This window comes from Leptopilina heterotoma, unplaced genomic scaffold (assembly GCF_015476425.1).
Source record: "Leptopilina heterotoma isolate Lh14 unplaced genomic scaffold, ASM1547642v1 Lhet_312, whole genome shotgun sequence".
NCBI classification, from domain to species: Eukaryota; Metazoa; Arthropoda; class Insecta; order Hymenoptera; family Figitidae; genus Leptopilina; species Leptopilina heterotoma.
Genome location: NW_025111013.1, coordinates 293,936 through 313,247, shown reverse-complemented (window position 1 = coordinate 313,247; position 19,312 = coordinate 293,936). Strand labels below are relative to the sequence as shown.

The 19,312-nt window shown below is 28.7% G+C and overlaps 1 protein-coding gene across 2 annotated transcripts in view; it reads left to right on the top strand.

Moving 5' to 3' along the window:
* The window catches only part of LOC122504736 (putative epidermal cell surface receptor), a 59,456-nt gene that overhangs the window by 34,014 nt on the left and 6,130 nt on the right, over nt 1–19,312 (top strand). For both annotated transcript variants that reach the window (XM_043615956.1, XM_043615955.1), the window contains exons 2-10: nt 11,447–12,067; nt 12,326–12,619; nt 12,729–12,921; nt 13,246–13,460; nt 13,646–13,998; nt 14,185–14,449; nt 14,935–16,122; nt 17,810–18,011; nt 18,486–18,984. In XM_043615956.1, the coding sequence (XP_043471891.1) occupies nt 11,447–12,067; nt 12,326–12,619; nt 12,729–12,921; nt 13,246–13,460; nt 13,646–13,998; nt 14,185–14,449; nt 14,935–16,122; nt 17,810–18,011; nt 18,486–18,984 (3,830 nt within the window). The remainder of the gene's footprint in view (nt 1–11,446; nt 12,068–12,325; nt 12,620–12,728; nt 12,922–13,245; nt 13,461–13,645; nt 13,999–14,184; nt 14,450–14,934; nt 16,123–17,809; nt 18,012–18,485; nt 18,985–19,312) is intronic.

Here is a 19,312-nt window from a genome sequence, read left to right as displayed (position 1 = left end):
ATTTGAATATTTTATATTTTTAACTAACAACTCGGTAGAATTAATTTTTTCGAAAAAGATTAATTGAATTTTTTTTTTTTTTTAAATTATTTAAAGTTTTTATTTGCTAATATATATTCAACTGAAGAATTTCCGAATAATCAACATTTTGTTAAATTGAATTGTAAACAAATGGAATTTAAAAATTCCCAAAGAAATTTTTCAAAAAATTATTAAATATAATTGATTTAAAGATGAATTCTTGTTAAGAATTCTAGAAAATAATAATTGAATTGTAATAAAAATAATTTTCAAGGGAATGCAAATATTTAAAAATTTTTATAAATTTTTTTTGCAATTATTCAATTATTTTCATAAATAATAAAATTCTTCTTAGGAATTCAATTATTTTCATAAATAATAAAACTCATCACAGAATTTCAATTATTTTTAATATCGATTTTAATAATGATTTTAATCGATTTAATCGAAAAATGTAGTAATTAATCTCAAAAATGTTAATAATATTTGTGAATAGGATTCAATTATTAAAAAATTTGTAGATAATATTCTTTATGATTTTCGTATTTAAGTAATTGAATTCTAGTAAAATTTTCTAATTTAAATAAATATTATTTAATAAATTAAATTTAAAAATGAATATTTTTAGTTAAAATTTTTGATAAGAATTGAATATTAAAGGAATTATAATATGAATTTTTATAAATAATTTAAATTTTAAAAAGTTTCAAATTAAAATCTTTGAAAATTTAAATTTTTCATACTCTTAACTAACAATTCTGTAGAATTAGTTTTTTTATTAAATAGTTTAATTAAAGAATTTTAATTAAAAATTCTAGAAGATAATAATCAAATCGAAATGATGAAAATAATTTTTTATATTTTATTTATTTTTTATTTATTTTTTATTTATTATTTATTTATTTTTTATTTATTTATTTTTAATAATTAAAAATTTTTTTTAACTATATTCTTGTAATATAAGTTATTGTTCAAAAGGTTTTGAATTTGAAATTTTTGAAAATTTTAATTCCTATGAAAAGGCAAAATTTTGTCTGGAAATCAGGGAAAAGTCAGGGAAAACAAAATTAAATTTTCGTGGCAACTTTGAAAGAGTCGCTAATTTTAAAAAAAAAAAGCAGTAAATTGTAGGTTTTAGTAGATTGAAAGGGGAAACTCGACATCAAAAAGAAGTAAATTTTCCTCCCCCCGACAATTTGGACTCTATCAATGTTTTTTTTCAATGATTTGTTTCTCAAGATCAAGAGAGGCCATAAAGATTGAAAATGGCGAAGCTGTTGAACTGGAAAACTAATTTTAAAGTTCCTAGGTTAAAGTACAATTTGATTATTCTCGAGGGTCGTTGGTTCCACTTGACTGGCTCTCTTAACTATTTTATCGAGCTAGGAATTCACGCGAAGCTTCTGGATTTCGTAATTCTCGAGCGCAATTGAACCATTTTCGTTCCAAAGGAAGACTTTCTACCTCATCTTCATATCAGGCATTGATCTCAAACCGAGAAGAATTCCTCACAGTCAAACTACAATGACGGAGTATATACTGGGCATTACATTACTATTCAATAGTACATTCAATCGTCGAACCATGAAATAAAAAACACTATATAACAACGACAATTCCCCTGCTGCGCTCTTCTCTTTCTCCCTCAACTTCCGGATCTTTCACTATAGATATTGATAATGCAATTCCACTCCTCATTTTTGCACTCACTCACTCACACACACACGAAATCTAATTTCACGAAAAAAACGCTCATACGAGTCATTAAATTTCAGGAATGCGGGACTATTTTCACCAAATCAAATTAGTTATATTTTCGCATTATTAAGTGTATTTCTTTTATTTTCTTTTCAAAAATTAACATTTTTTGCCCATCAATTATTCATGATTATTAATTATAACATTAATCGAGAAAAATGAAAATAAGTGTTAATTTATGAAATATAAATAGGAAATTCTTCATTCGTAACGATAGGAGTGTAAGGAAAAAAATGAATTAACGATACAAATTGAAATTCAAATTAATGAAAAATTAGAGAGAAAAAAAAAACGAAGAGCGTGCATTTTTATAAAACTTGATGCTCGGTAGCACGCAAAAATTATATTATTGAAATTCCAATTCTCCACGCGCAAAACCGTTATGTGGAGACACTAATTATTGCACTCATATAATAATCCAGCGAGGTGCAATGTCCATACGGATTTTTAAAAACCAAAAATACAGATCTTGGATCGACACTTTAAATCGTTTTCGACTTCGCACTCGATAATTAATTTTAAAACATATTTATATACTTGAAACAAATAATTTACATTTGATTCAATTAAATGGTCCAATTCATATTTGTTTAAATACTGAAATTATTGGTTCAAATACCATTTAATTAATTCAAATAAAAATTATTAGCTTCAAGTAAATATCTAATTTGATAATAGTCAAGTAATTTATTGATAATTTGAATCTAATAAATTTTTTTTTCAATGTTCAATTATTATCTAAAATTTCAATTGAAATATATATTTATAATCAATTCTTCTTCTCTACAAAAATCAATTATTTAATAAAAAAAATAAATAATTTATTAAAGAATTGAATAATTTTTAAAATAATAGAATTCTTTCGAAGAATTTTAATAAAATTTTCAAGAATAATTAAAAATTATATTTCTGAAGAAGAATCTTATTGAAAATTTCAAAAATAATTGAATTCTGAAGATGAATTTATTGTTTATTGATGAAAATAATTAAATTATGAAGAAGAATTTTGTTTATTTATGAAAATAATTGAATTTCTACGAAAAATTTTGTTATTTATGAGAATAATTGAATTCTAAATTCTTGTGAAGAATCTTATTGAAAATTTTAAAAATAATTAAATTCTGAAAATGAATTTTGTTCATTTATGAAAATAATTGAATTGTGAAGAAGAATTTTGTTTATTTATGAAAATAATTGAATTTCTACGAAAAATTTTGTTTTTTATGAAAATAATTGAATTCTAAAGACGAATTTTATTTATTTATGAAAATAATTGAATTCTGAAGACAAATTTTGTTTATTTATAAAAATAATTGAATTCTTGTGAAGAATCTTATTGAAAATTTTAAAAATAATTAAATTCTGAAGATGAATTTTATTTATTTATATGAAAATAATTGAATTCTGAAGAAGAATTTTGTTTATTTATGAAAATAATTATATTCTAAATTCTTGTGAAGAATTTTATTGAAAATTTTAAAAATAATTAAATTCTGAAAATGAATTTTGTTCATTTATGAAAATAATTGAATTCTAAATATGAATTTCGTTTATTTATGAAAATAATTGAATTTCTACGAAAAATTTTATTATTTATGAATATAATTGAATTCTTGTGAAGAATCTTATTGAAAATTTTAAAAATAATTAAATTCTGAAGATGAATTTTGTTTATTTATGAAAATAATTGAATTCTAAAAACGAATTTTGTTTATTTATACAAATAATTCAATTCTGAAGAAGAATTATATTATTTTTGCAAATAATTGAATTTTATTGGACATTTTTATTAAAATTGCAATTCTAAAAAACTAAATCTCGTGGAAAATTTTGTCAAAATATTAGAAAAGAATTAAATTCCTTTAATTTTTTTTTCCTAAATATAATTGTATTCTTTTCAGAAACTGTATAAAAATTTATTTATATTGCAAAATAAATAAATTTCTGCGATGAATTGCATCAACTTTTTTTCAAAATAATTGAATTCTTTCAAGACATTTTATTAAAATAGTAGAGATTGAAAATAATTGAATTCAGGTGAAGAATTTTATAAAAATCATTTTAAATTATTGATTCTTTACGAAAAAATTTAATTAAAAATAATCCAATTCTTCTATAAAAATGTATTTAAATTTTTGAAAATAATTAAAATTAAAGTTAATGCATTAAAATTTTTCAAAATAATTGTATTCTCGCGATGAAATTTATGAAAATTTTTTTTTTAAATAATTGATTTTTTTTTGAAAAAATTTAATAGAAATTCCATTTTAAATAATGGATTTATACTGTAAAAATTTTATTATTTATGAAAATAATTGAATTCTATTGGATAATTTTATGAAAATAGCAGATACGTATTGAAAATTGATTTTCGAAAATTTTTTGTAAATAATTGAATCGTTTCTAAGAATTTTATTAAAATTCTTTTAAATAATTGAATTCTTTGGGGATATTTTATTAAATTTTTTAAAAATACTAAATGATAAAAATAATTGAATTTCGAAAATTTTTTAAAATTAACAGTTGATCAGTTTTTCTAAGAATATCAAATTGTGACAAAACACGTTATGCAAAGGATTTTATTAAAATTCTTTTAAATAATTGAATTCTTTGGGGAAATTTTATTGAAATAGTAGATATTAAAAATAATTGAAAATTGAAAATTTTGATATACTTAGAATATTTGTGATTAAATCAAAATTAAATTTAGTATATTCAGTAAAAAGTCAAGGAAGTACTATTTAAGTGAAATTTGACATTATTTTTTATTTCTAAAATCATTCCGAGGCCTTTTATTAGGATTTTCTTGATTTCTTCACAGTAATTTTCTATTGAACTTGATGGAATGAATCTCAAAAAATATTGAGGAGATAAATGGCGTAACGGTCTTATATATAGTGAATCAGTCACGCGTGTTGGCGAGATTATACTTTTATATTCTTTGTGAAGGAAACGAGTGAGAGAGATGTAATGGTGAAGGTTGTTCAAGAGAACATTAAACAAGTGGGGGGGGTTTGCAAAAAAAAAAAAAGAAAAAAATTGTCAGGTCGCCGACTTTTCTCTCTCCTATACTTTCCGAGCCAAGTGGAAATGTTATAACCATTATATTGGTCGATTGCTGTTATAAGAAAAACAAAGACATTTGCTTTTAAATTGTTTTAGAATGATGTCAAATTGGTTCGATGACGCATATACACATTATGCTAATTTTTTTTTAGAGTGTAGGTTTTAGAACATTTTTTTCACACTGATTTCTGAATTTATGCAAGTGGCTTATATAAAAAAAAAAACTAAAAGCCGTTCACCATCGCGGAAGGTCGCACACGAGACCTGACTTTGATTTTTGTCTGAATGAGAATCGTAACGGTTTGGTTAGAGACCGGTTAATGTCGATACGGTATTCGTCATGGCGACATAACAAGTTCGCTGAGAATTTAAACTTTTGTTCTTCGAAAATTGGCCGAAAAATTGTTTTCGATGCTTTTTATAGTTTGATTTTAACTCTTTTTGTTGAATTTCAATTCTGCGGGTTAAAATGTAACCATTTTGACCCGGAGAAATGAAATTCAACTCTGCGGGGGTCTAAATATAACCATTTTGATTGCAATCTTATAATAATTTTAATTATAAATGAATTCTTGATAGTAATTCTACTGTTTATGAAAATAACTGAATTTCTGCGAAGAATTTTATCAAAATTTTTAGAAATACAAGTATTTCTAAAATATTTTTTTTATATTTATTAGGGAATCCAAAGTAATGCAAATTCTTCTCGAAAAAAGTAGCTTGTAGTGCCTTGCATTTCTTCTATTTTTTGCAAATAGTAAAATTGCTACAAAAATTATTTAGAGGGAAAAAAAGTGAATTACTTATTTTTATTTTTACTTCACAAGCGTTTGGTGTGCAAATTTTCTTCTTATGTCCCTAGTTTTATATTCTTCTCGGTAGCCTGCTTCTTTGCAGTTCTCATATATAATTCAAAGGATTACAAAATCGTAATTTGTTGCGGTTTATTGTGTTTCTCAGTAAAAGTCCTATTGAAAATCCATGATCTTTAATATTTCAATAGATTACAGACAATAGCTTGTGTCATTCCGTATACATTCTTCTGTTCAAAAACAATTATTTATTTCTTTGCTATTCCGATAATTTAAATTTGCCAATTATTTTTTTTTTTGACAAGCAAGTATAAGCAATCAGAAGCAAAAATGTAAACAAAAAGTAAACAAAAAGTAAACAAAAAGTTAAGAAAATTTAATTGAAATGATCGTAAATTTGATGAACTTGTTTCCTTGAAAATGGACATTGACACACTAACGTCCTTGTTGTGCCTAAAGATTCTCACAATATCTCTGCCTAAAGAAGTAGTACAAGCATTTCCGTTCAGTTGACGTCACCCCTGAGACGTCATGTGCTCTAATATATGTTATATAGACTGTAGACACCTGCAATCTCGTGTAGAAATATAAATTTCCGGCAGCTGGCGAACAAGATTTAACTTGTATATATGCAATTTCATGCAAATTCCTATAAGTGCTTTTGTTTCTAAAATATTTATCTATCCTAAATGTTCCGTAATTTTCAACATCTGTTTTTCAAACTATAAATTAAAGCCTAAGTAGCCAAATCAGAAAATTCATATGATACAGAAAAGAAAAAAGACCTCGCGAAAATAATCCATTGTTTGATAATGCAATTGTGTGTAGGAAAGTGAATGAGGAAGTAAATAAAATCGAAACAATTAAAATGTATATGATTATGCAATGGAATTATATACTCTTTAATTGTCTTGATATTTTTCTTTTTTCATTTAACATTCTGTGGTGTGCAGTTTAGATTAGAGTGTGGTGCTCAGTAGTATAGAATCGCTATTTCCGGCCTCTAGTAAACCAAGTGAACATCCTCTTAATGACCACTGTGACTAATTTCGCGTTCAGTGACTTCGCGCGAAAAAATTATTCCTCCTCCGATTGTCACTGTAATTAATTTCTCGCGTCGAAATATACAATATTCGCAATTTCTTCTTTATTCGATTATTAACTTTTACAAGGTTGCCACAAAAATTTAATTTTTTTCCCTGCTTTCCATAGACATTTATACTTTTTCCCTGACCCTAAAGAATATTCCGATTCACTCTAAAAATTATTATACACTCAAAAAATGATTTCTGCAATCATTTGTAACTTCTCCAAAATTTAGTCTTTTTTATTGTTGTTAACTAAAAAAATTGAACTAATTTCAGAAGAATTTGAATTATTAAATTTTTTCAAAAACCTAAGTGCTTAAAAATTTTTAATTATAAATTCATTCAAAATTGAAATTTTATAAAATTGAAGTTCACGTTATTGCATCGCAACAATTTGGATACGTTTTTTGACACTCAATGTCCTTAAAAAAATGTTCAGGTAAAAAAGTAGAAAAAGTCGAAAGAAATTCATGCTACATCCGAGGCAGAAAAATATCAATGATGAATTGAATTGAAGAAAATTTGAAAGTATACTCGACGACAGAATAAGAAACGTCTCTCTATCTTCATGTACCCGTTATAATTGTATCTAATTTCAGTCTCGAGTAATCTCTCTCTTTCTCTCTCTCTAGGCATATAGTAAATAGTTTAATTAGTTTTCTTTTTAAATCGCGATAGAAGATGTATGTCAAGGATGTGAAAGGACAAAAGTTTATCTGCTCACGATACCCACGTTATATACAGGTTTCACGCATTAATGGTCGATAGTTTATCAAGTATACTCATCTGACAATGCATGGAGAGCAAGTTCCCAGATGCAAATTTACAAGTGGAGGAGAGCTTCGCAGAGTGAAAAAAAAAAATAAACAAGAAGAGTAGAGGCAAACCGATAAAGAAATCGCGAATTTACTTGCATTGTTCACAAATTATCTTTATTACATGTTAAGGCTAATTAAACACACCTGAGTGAGATTTATTCTCTCGAAAATGAACAGAAACTCCTCCTAATTGAGTTGAGTGCACTCCTAAGTCCCCGCTCGCAAACACGGTAAAAGTATAGTCGGTTTAAAAAATTTTCGTCCTCCTAATCCCTATTCATGATACTTTATATTCAAATATATACTTTTTTCTTAATCATAATCCCCGTGTGCGCGCTCTTTTCTTTATTCATAAGCATGAATGAGAGTTATTAAATTCATTATAAACTTATTATTCTTTGTCAAAAGATTGGGTCAAGATAAGTTCGTGTTTGTTTGCATATTAATAAAAATTAGTCAATTTTTATTAATTTTATTAATTTCATTAATTTTATTAATTAAATGGGTTAAAAATTAGGTTCAAATCTACGAGAATTGTTAAATTTATTATAAACACATTTGTCAAAAGATTGAGTCGAGATAAGTTCGTGTTTTAAAAATTAGGCAATGGATTAATTAAATGGGTTAGAAATTAGGTTAAAAATTAAAAAAATAACATTTTCTGTTTGTGCATTCTGTTGGGTATAGTACACTAAAGCAAAATAAGCTATATCATTAATGGATTTTCTCGAGAGTAACGTACCTCCTTCCGCTGTAGGGTCTGTTAAGTTAAAAGGAAAACGCATACTAACGAAGGAAATGCCTGCGAAAACTTGCTTACGAAGGTCGCACTTCCGGTTTTATCTTCACTGTGTATTTGCATTTACATTTCGACAATATCTTTCACTTATTTACACCTTCTTTCCGAATCAAGAGCCGTGGCTAAACACCTCCTTTCTTTCTCTTTATTACTTTCCTCTATTTCTTTTTCCCACCTCGTTTTCATTTCAAGAAAGAAATAATTCCCCTTCAAATTCTCAAAGTTTTTTTTTAACAAGCTTCGTACTCGATAATTATATCCAAAAAAGTAGCTTATTTTTTTTAAAAATAAAAATATCCAAAACTTCAATCATTTTATAACAATTTTATATTATTTTTTATCATAAAATAAAAATATTACAGTTTTACAACAATTAAAAATTTTCAAAGATTTGAATTTACAAATCTTTTCAAATTTAATTATTTTTAAGAATAAGAATTCCAACTATAACGCTTCTAATATTCAATTATCTAATATTTTAACTGAAATTAATTTCTAAATCAATTCTTATCAGACTGTTCGACAAGAATTCAATTAGTTCAATACAAAAATAAATAATTTATTGAATAATTGAATATTTCTTAAAATTGAATTTTTACAAAGAATTTTATGAAAATTTTTTAAAATAATTGAATTCTTTTTAAGAATTGTATTCCAATTTTCTCGAATAATTGAATTTTTTGATGAATTTATTTAAACTTTATTAAAAATAATTGAAATCCTGCAATAAATTATTTAATTTAAGAAAATAATTGAATTATTTACAACGGATTTTATTAAAATACTTAAAAATAATTGAATTCTGAGAACAATTTTTTTATTAATAAAAATAATTGAATTCTAAAGAAACAATTTTATTGTTCATTAAAATAATTGAATTCTTTCAAACAAATTGTAATATAATTTTGAAGACTAAATGCATTTTTCGAAAAGTTCATTTAAAATTGTATTAAAAATAATTAAAATTTAATTAAATTAAAATAATTATATAATTGAATTCTGTTGAAAATTTTATTATTTATGAAAATAATAAATAAAAATAATAAAAACCAAATTTTTAAAAATAATAAATTTAATTCTAAAAACAAATTTAAAAAGTTTTTTAAAAATAATTAAATTTCATCAAGAAATTTTATTCGAATTGTACAATAAATAAATAATTGAATTCTTTTGAAAAAATTTATCAGAAATAGTTGATGGTAAAAATAATTGAATTTGGATAAATTTTTTAAATTAATTAAATTTTTTTGAAGAATTTTACTAAAAGTTTTTGAAAATAATTGAATTATTACGAAGAATTTCATTCAAATTTTTGAAAATAATTAAATTCATTCAAGAAAATAAATTAAAAACGTAATCAAAATAATTATTAAATTCTAATAAATAAATTAAATTAAAATTACATAAAATAATTGGATTCTTTTGAAGATTTTTAATAAAACTTTAAAGACTAATTGCATTTTTCGAGAAATTTACTTAAAAAAAATTGTATTACAAATAATTGAATTTTTACAATTGAATTTTATTAGAATTTTTAAAAATAATTGAATTTCTATGGAGAATTTTATTATTTATGAAATAATTGAATTCTTGAGAAAAATTTTATTATTTCTGAAAATAATTGAATTCTTGTGAAGAATTTCATTGGAAGTTTTTGAAGTAATTGAATTCCTGAGAAGAATTCTAGGGAATTGTATTTGGAAATATTTGAATTTCTGCAAAGAATTGCATTTAAATTTTTTGAAATTCTAATTTAAAAAATTAACATTTTTTTTATAAAAATTCTTTTAAATAATTGATTTTTTTGAAAACATTTAATGAAAATTGTAATTTAATTTTTAAATAATAGAATTCCTGTGAAAATTTTATTATTTATTTAAATTTTATTTATTTTACTATTCAAAAATAATTGAATGTTTTGAGTAAAGTTGTTTCTAAGAATTTTATTTAAATTTTTGAGAATAATTTTTTTTATTTTACCTTTTAGCGAATTTAAAGTATTGCAAATTTTCAAAAATAAAAAATAATAGCTTTTAGTGACACAAATCTAAAAAAAAAAATTAGTAAATACTAGTTTTTGGCAGATGAGTACAAAACCTGAAACCTGTGTATCTATCAAAATTTCAAAATTTTCCCAATTTCAATTTGGATCAAAAAAGTAAAAGAAATTATTAGTCGACAAAGAGAAAAAAAATTGACAAATCGTCGAAGGACAGAGGTGAAAACTTTTACCTATTGCAATAATACACGAACCGTAACGTAATGATAAATAATAATAATGACAACGTCCGGTTTAAATGATGAAATGAAGGCCCACAATGGCACTATGTCACAGAAAGTGATGTCCATGGCAATAAAAAAAAGAAAAATTATCGTACTTTTCAGGAAAAAAAAATAAAATTCTAAAAAGTGCAAAAATTATTATAATTAATTTCACGTATATATATATATATATATTCCTTTACTTTCACATTTTCTAAAAGTTTCTTCAAAATCTGTCGACAATAATTTTTTCACATCAACTGATATTTCAACTTTCCTAATTGATTTTCTAAACTTATTCAATGACAGTTTCTTTTATGAATCGAGAACACGCCTGCGTTTCGAGTGTCAACTTTCGCTAAGAGCCATAGACAAGATTCCCTCTTGGTGTGTACATGCATTTTCTCAAGGAGATCTTATTTTTCTAGAGACTTGACTCGTTTCAATGAAAACAACCAACCAGCTTAAAGTTTCACTCACTTTTAGGATTATTTTCCAAGAATGTTGCTCCAAAGAAAATTTCAATTTCACTTTTCAATCAAATAAATCAAGTCCCGTAGTTCGAAAAATAACTCCAAACCAAAATAAAACCAAACTCCAAATAACAGAACAATTGTTCCAAAATCAAAAACAATTCAAACGATCCAAAATCAAAATCCTTTCATAAGTTCCTAACCCAATAGGTTGTTAGGTATTTACAGCTTTTAGGATAAATAAATTTTATACTTTCCTAACTCAATAATTAATTAATTGTTAGGTATTTCCAGCTATTTTAGAATAAATAAATAACCAAGAAATAACAAAAAATATTTCTGATTTCAGTCGATGACAACATTCCAGGAGTAGAACCCCTGCCAACAGTTCAAATATCCGGAGGCGACACCATTGCGAGGGTGGTTGAAACTAAAAATGACTATCCCACCAAAGAAGGAGAAAAACTATCGGTGGAGAGCAAGAAGAAAGCTTTTGATTTTAAACCAAAAGTGGAGATGAAATATCCAAAGCCCGTTAAGGAGGAGCCAGTAACAGAGCCAGTAACTCAAACAGAATCAATCGAAACAACAACAACAATTTTTGAAACAACATTCGAAACAACAACCACCGAGGAAGAGGAAATGGTGACGACGACGATGGAAAAATTAATAGAAAGCAATAATAAAACCGAGGCAATTCCTATTTTGGTTCAAGGAGTGCCAAATTTACTGCCCACACTCGACCTAGTTCAACCGGTTTCAAGTACCGAAATAATTCCCACAACGACGATGAAAATTTCAATGTCCGAAAGTACCACAAAAGAGGAGGAAATCTCAACAACGATGGAAACAACTTCTTCGAGAGCCAGAGCTCTCAACATATCGGCTCCTGAGCCGACAAATTCCTTACATGCAAACGTAACGGATCTCAGTGATGTTAGCATGGATGCTGACGATAAAGAAGTCGAAGGTACAGTCGAATAATTATAATCTTTCTTTAAAAATCATAATCAGCATTTCGATAGAAATGCTGATTATGTTTTTTAAAGAAAGATTATAATTATTTCTGTATATAAAAATGAATAAACTATAAAATAATAAATATAATAAGAATATTTTTGATAAAACCGAAAATGTAACTACAATGTTGCATTTTGAGCTTTCTTTGTATTTATTAAGATACCATTTTTATTTGAAAAAACAGTTATGATTACTTTCATGATTTCAGGTGGCGAGTACATTGCTCCAGAGAACGACACAAGTATAAATATTTTCCCCACTTTGATACCAATAATCACCTTTTGCACGGAAGCCAACAAAACATTCGCAGTAGGCGAAAAAGTCACAAGAGGTTGCGATGAAAAGTGTGTTTGTGGGGAGGACGGAAAAATTACAGACTGTAAACCAATGTGTGCAAATCCCTACGTTCGGGCTGGTAAAGGAATTCACGATCCTCTTTGCGAGGAAAAAATTATTCCGGAGCAACCTTGTTGTGCAATTATGGTCTGTGCTGAAGATTCAGGTAAATAAATCAACTTTTTTGACATCAAAAAGTGTGAAAAGATCCACAAAAAATAGTTCCGAATTTAGAATTAGTTTTGCAGAAAAGATTCACATAGTTTCCGTTTTAGCGACAGAACCAGAAGAAACCTGCATTTTTGGCAACAAAACTCTGACCCGAGGTCAAAGAGTCGAAGATGGATGCACAAAAATTTGTGTCTGCGAGACAGGAGGATCGCTCAAGTGTCAACCTAGATGTCCACCGAACGACACAACTTCCGGCGTAACTCAGCACGATCGCTGTGTGGCCTTAACGGATCCAAGGTAATCAGTAATTACATACAGAAGATATCATCAATAGTTTATTACTCTTGCAAAAATAATCCCGATTCTTTCTTCATATTCAGTTTCACTTTCTTATCTCCATAATTCTCTGCTTCAATGTTTTTTCATGCCCTTATGGTTCGCTTGGAACAAAATAAAGATTCGTTTGTTTCAATACTTTTACAAATCTGTTGTTCAAAGTAAAAAACCAGTAGCCGCATTTAAGTGAACTTTGACCTAACGGAAAATGCGGTTACCAGGTTTTTACTTCGGACAAGTTTTTACTTCGACAACCTAACGATTCTCTTTGAATTCCAATTCCAGTGATCAATGCTGTACCATCACTCTCTGTGATGTGACACTCGGAGAACATGAACTAAAATCCGAAAATCCAGCAGAACTCTCAACCAATTTGACAGACGTGAAAGTCCTCAATTCGACTGCTATTAAACTTGTAATGTCGGCAAAAAATCCCGACAATGTGACGATTGAACTCTCGGAAAACAATCACGTTTGGAGACAAGTGAAACCCGACAAAGGTAAATTTAATACCACTTCAGTTATTGCTTTATACATTTAAGGCTTTTTAGAACACTAAGATTAGCTTTTTAGAACATTTAAATTAGTTTTTTAGAACCATTTGCGGTAATTTAGAAAAATGGGTCTAAATTGATGACAAAAATAAACGCCTCTGGGTAATAGGCTAATATCGGTTTTATTCCAGAGGGAATTGTATCTGGATTGGAACCAGCTCACAGCTACTATCTCCGAGTATATGAAAACGGACGAGTGGGTCAAGCTCTCCACGTCTCCTTATTAGCAGAAGTGATCAAGACCAATGTCTCGGAAAAAGGTGACAAAAAGTCTTGCAACCATAGAGGAAAGACTTACAAGATTGGCGAAGAGTGGTATGACGAGTGCATCTCTTTATGTTTCTGTAATGAGAGTGCAATGGCTGAATGCTCAACAATTCAGTGTCCCACTGATTTTGGCCTAGACGCTCTAGATCCAAATTGTTTAGACTGGGAGACCGTTCCTCCTGATTTTGAAGCTAAACCTCCTCATTGTTGTGCTCAGGTACGTAGCAATAACAAACTTATCACCTATTACCAAACTTATATCAAACAAAAAATAATAACAAACTTTGATGATGAAATCAATAATGAATAATAAAATGGTCATATTATCAAGATTTGATAATGAAATGAAGATTTCGTTTTTACAAATAATGAACAAGAATTTAAGGAGAAATTAACTTTACAGGAAGTGAGATGCAGAAGCAATGGTTCCTGTAACTACGAAGGGCAAACGTACGATAATTTTAGAGAGCTTCCATCAAATATAACAGGCTGTGAAAAAAGATGTTTCTGCGAAATAGGCAACGTTACTTGTTCGCCTGCCTGTCCTCCAGTGTCTGCTCTGCCACCAACTAATTTACCATGTCCACCGTTTATGGCCGCATTGACCTTCTTGCCAGGAGACGATTGCTGCAAGGAGTGGACTTGCAATAACACATCAATAACTTCAGGTATTTTTTGAGAAAACCTATATTCCAGCACGATTTTCACATGTCCGATTCACTCACCTATGATCTAGCTAATAGTAGAACTACTGCATGAAAAAAAGGTTATTTTATCTCCATCTCCCAAAACCCCTTGGTATAAATAACACTGAGCATCTGTACAATTAACCGGTGAAGGTATTTCTAGTGCAACAGAAAAAAAAACCCGCTTTGTGAATGCTTTGATCTGGAGTGCGGACCTGACTGGATCTGTCCTTGTATGAAGACCGGAAGGAGAATTTATCCCGAATGGTTGTGCAACTGTTGAAAAAACCCCACAAGTAGTTCCCTCTCGAGATGGCTGCATGCTTCAATCCGGTACAACTATTGTAGGCTTGTACATATTGTCGGATGTTGGAAAATATGCATGGATTTTAGACAACTTGGGAACGATCTCTGATAAAAAAAATGACTATCTTTCTCTCTCTGACTCTCGACTTTCATTCTTGCAGGAGAGAACACAACGTCCGCGATTCTCGGCTCTTTAACCCCAGACGCGAACAGTCGACCCAAGCTTGACGATACCAAAAAACCAAACGAAAAGTCGGAAATGTCCAGGCCCAACCAGGAACCAGAGCGCGGCGTCTACCCCTGGCAATCACCCAAAAAAACCCAAACCACAAAAACCGATCACGAAATCTTCCACTATCCAATGGATCCCGGCCATCCTACAATTCCTTACAATGGTCCCTACAATCCGGACTACAAACCAACCGATCCCAGTGTCGAGGAACTCTTTGATCTCTTCCCCCACGCCGAAAAAACCGCACCACCTCTCAAGGAAAAATCCAAAGCCAAATCAGACTCCAAGAAACCGGTCGATCCCGTGAAACCCCACAAGGAAACTGTCGAGCAATTCCTCGGCCCCTTCGCTCCCAATCCCAAACGCCCCAAAGAAGAACACTCCGAAGAACCCCAATTCATCCCCCTCGACAACCACGATCACTCCGGCCCCGTATTCGACTTCAGTCCCACCAACGGCGAGAACATCCCACCCGACCACTTTAACTCCCAATTCGAAAACCCCGCCGCAGGTCCCCCTTACCGTGGACCCGGAAAAGTCGAACACGATCCCAACCTTGTGCCCCCCAAGAAGAAAGACTCATTCAATGACGTAAAGGTCAAACCTTCAGGAGGCAAACCGAATCAAAAGAATCCGAACATTCCCGACGACGATCAGTATCATCCCTTCATTCACTCTCTCTCCCAACACCCCGGTTTGATTCACCTAGAGCACGGTCCTCCCACAGGTCACCAAGGTCTCTACGATCTCCATCAAAAAATCGTAGGCCAAAAGAATCCAGTCAATCAAATTCCTCCCTACTTCGGCAATAATGATCCCCTACCGCCGAAGAAAGGCGCCAAACCCCAGATCTTCACTCAAAAGAACGAAAATGGCGAGACAACTTATCACATTCACACATCAGAGATTCCCAATTCACCCCAACAAATCGAAGAATTATTACTGTCCCACATCTCCCAAAATCCTAATCTCGGTCCTTTCCAACATTATCCAGGTCAACAGGGCATTGCCGGACACACACCACCTTCCCTGCCAATTCATCCCGACGAACATATTCCACAGTCTGGACTCACGCACTTGAACCATCCGTTTGCCGCACAAACACCAAACCAGTCAGGTTCGTCCCTGATTTCAAAATCAAAAAAGCCAAATGTCCCTGAAGTTAGCGTCGAGTCTCAGCGACGAAAACTATTATTTCCAAGCTTTTAGAGACAAAAATGGTACTAAATCCACCTCCTCATTCACCTGGGGATTTAAAAACTTTGTCAAAGTGTTTTTTAAATGTAAAATCTTTGAAAAAATTGTTTGGTTACGTGAAAGAAATTTTTTTCGGCTCTCAGTGTCGACGCTAACTTTAAGGACCTACTCGCGAACTAGAATAAAATTCTTCGTAATAGCAACATTTTCTTTGAATAAGAAAATTCAATTTTTCTTCTCTCAAAATTAAGATTATTAAAGAAGAAAAATTATTTCGTTCAAGACTCGAATTTTATAAATTTTACAAGGCCTCGAATAGACTTTTTGGACTCTGGATGAATTTTCAACTATTTTCAAAAAACGACATTTTTTCGACTCTTTAAAAAATTTCGACTTTTCGACTTTTTTTTTCAAATATTGCAGGACATACCACTTTTTTGGTATAAAATATAATCGATTTCGATTTTTATAGTGACAAATAACTATAGTCCAAATTTTTTATTCCTAAAGTTTCAAACTTTAAAATAAACGAAGATATTTTTTTATTTTTATTAATTTTTGAAATTTATAATTACAAATTTTCAAATAATTGAAATTTTGTAAAATTTTATTAAAAATAATTCATTTTTTTCCAGTATTTAAAATCAGATTTTTTAAAATTAAATTTTGAAGATTTTCAATTGTAAATTTTGGAAATAATTGAATTTTTGATAAATTTTTATGAAAAATCTTCAAAATAGAAAATGAAAATAAGTGTTTTTGAAAACTTTTTTAAAAAGTTTAATCTTTAAATAAAAATTAGCTTCAAAATAATAAATTAAAATATTTAAAAACAAATAAATACAAATAAATAAAAAACTCTATTTCCTTTGAAAAAATATTTACAAAATTTTATAAAAAAAACTAATTTTACCAATTTTTTTAAATAAATATAAATTATTTAAAATACTTTTTTTTATTTTCAAAAATTCACCTTAATAAACAGAAACCGTCAAGAGTTAGAATCAATGTTTTTAAAAGTTAAATTATTTTAATTAAATAATTGAATTTTCAAATAACTTTTTGAAAATTATTCAAAATAATTGATTTGTACAAAATTTTTAATTGAAAATTCTGGAAAATAATTGAATTTCGAGTGGAATGCAGTCGTAATTTTTGAAAATAATTGAAGTTCGGGGGGATTATAGTCGTGATTTTTGAAAATAATTAAATTTTAGAAGACTTGAAATTGAAATTTTAAAATATTAATTTTCCTTGTTTGGAAAAATAAATAACAAGTATTTAAATATTTATTTAACTAAATAATTTGAAGTTATCGAATAATTTAATCTCAGAATTCACTTTTGCGCCTTAAAGTTGATCCGAGGCCTGATTTTACGAAAAGAAAAAATTTAATATCCAAATTTCTTCACTCCTAACGTTTCTAAGTCTTTAATAAGTTAATAAATTAATTATCATCTCATTGGCTAATTATAAATTATTTTTTTTTTACATATAATTAAAATTTGAAGATCGGTTAAACAAGATTCAAAAAATTAACGCTACAATTATTATTATAATAATTTAAAAATTAAATTTAAAGTAAAATAATAATAATTAACAAACAGGACCCGAACATGGACTACATCAAGTCTTTCCAATATCTGGAGCACCGCCAGGTTTCTCTGGTCCAGGTGGTCAACAAGATGAAGTCAGCGTTCAAGCCCTAGAAGCTTTAGACGAGCACACAGTCCGCCTAGTTTTTACTGTACCCGCAGTTCTCGTGGGACTTCACGGAAGAGTCGAACTACGTTACACCAGCGACAAGACGTAAGGACAAAAGTTTTAAAACGAAAAATTATAATTTATAATTATGTTAATTAGAATAGTATCACTGAATTTTACAACATTATCAATTCTTCCCTTTCGGGTCTCAAAAATAGTCTTTGGATAATATTTGGTTTTACTATTGACGAATCGATACCAAAAAAGTGGATCAAATCTAAAATTGATCCAAATTTTCGGTACCAATATGATCCACTTTGGTATCAATTTGATACTTTCAAGAAATCTGTGCAGTAAAAATACTTTTCCGTACTAATTAGTAGAATCACAAGAAACATCAGGAAAACCACCCAAACTTTTTACTGTATCAAATTGAGACAAAAAAAGTATCAAAATTGTTGCCTCGCAACAATTTTGATCCTTTTTTTGTCTCAATTTGATATCCTTCATCAAACTCCAAAACAAATCAAAAAATAACTTTAAAAAACAATAAAAAAATCTCTAATACCATTTAAACAGAAACTTTGAGCCAGCAACGTGGAAGTCACAAGAGTTCGCGCCACCAGACGATCTGATAGCCACTCAGCAGTTGGAATTCGAATTGGGTGATTTGAAACCATCGACTGATTACAAAGTCAAGATCATAGTCAAACTCCACAAGCTAAGCAATACGCCAATGAGTAAAATTTATAGTGTCAGGACACTGGACAAACTTCCAGAAGTTTCGACACTACCGCCACAGATACCCATCGATGCCGAGCTTAGGATTCAAGAAATTAATTCCACTTGGGCTAATGTGAACTGGAAGATTCTCTCTGATTACGAACTTCAATTTATTGACGGAATTCAATTGAGATATAAAGAGCCAGATAGTAAAATTTACATCACCACACCAATGATTCATCGAAAAGTCACTAATTTCGAGATTGAAAATTTAAAACCATCAACGAATTATGAGGTGCAGATTATATTTATACCATTCCCTGGGCAGACGACTGAATTGATTAGTGACAAGAAGGTCAGTACTTTTATTTTTCAAAATTGTTTATCCACCACAAATAATTCAATTCATTATTTATTTAGTGATGAAGAATGGAAAAAACGGAAAAAAATAATTATCATTTACGGAAATGCCCACAATTTTCAATTTTTTCAAAAAAAAAAAAAAAAAACGGGCCAAAATTGTGAAAAGGGCCATTTTTGTCGAAATTCAAAGGCAAAAAACTACATAAAGACCACGCTAAATTTCAAAATAATGTATAAATGATAAATGAATTTTTCGTTTAGAAATACAGAATAGGAAAAACATAGTTTACTTCGTCGGAAACGCCCACAATTTTCATATT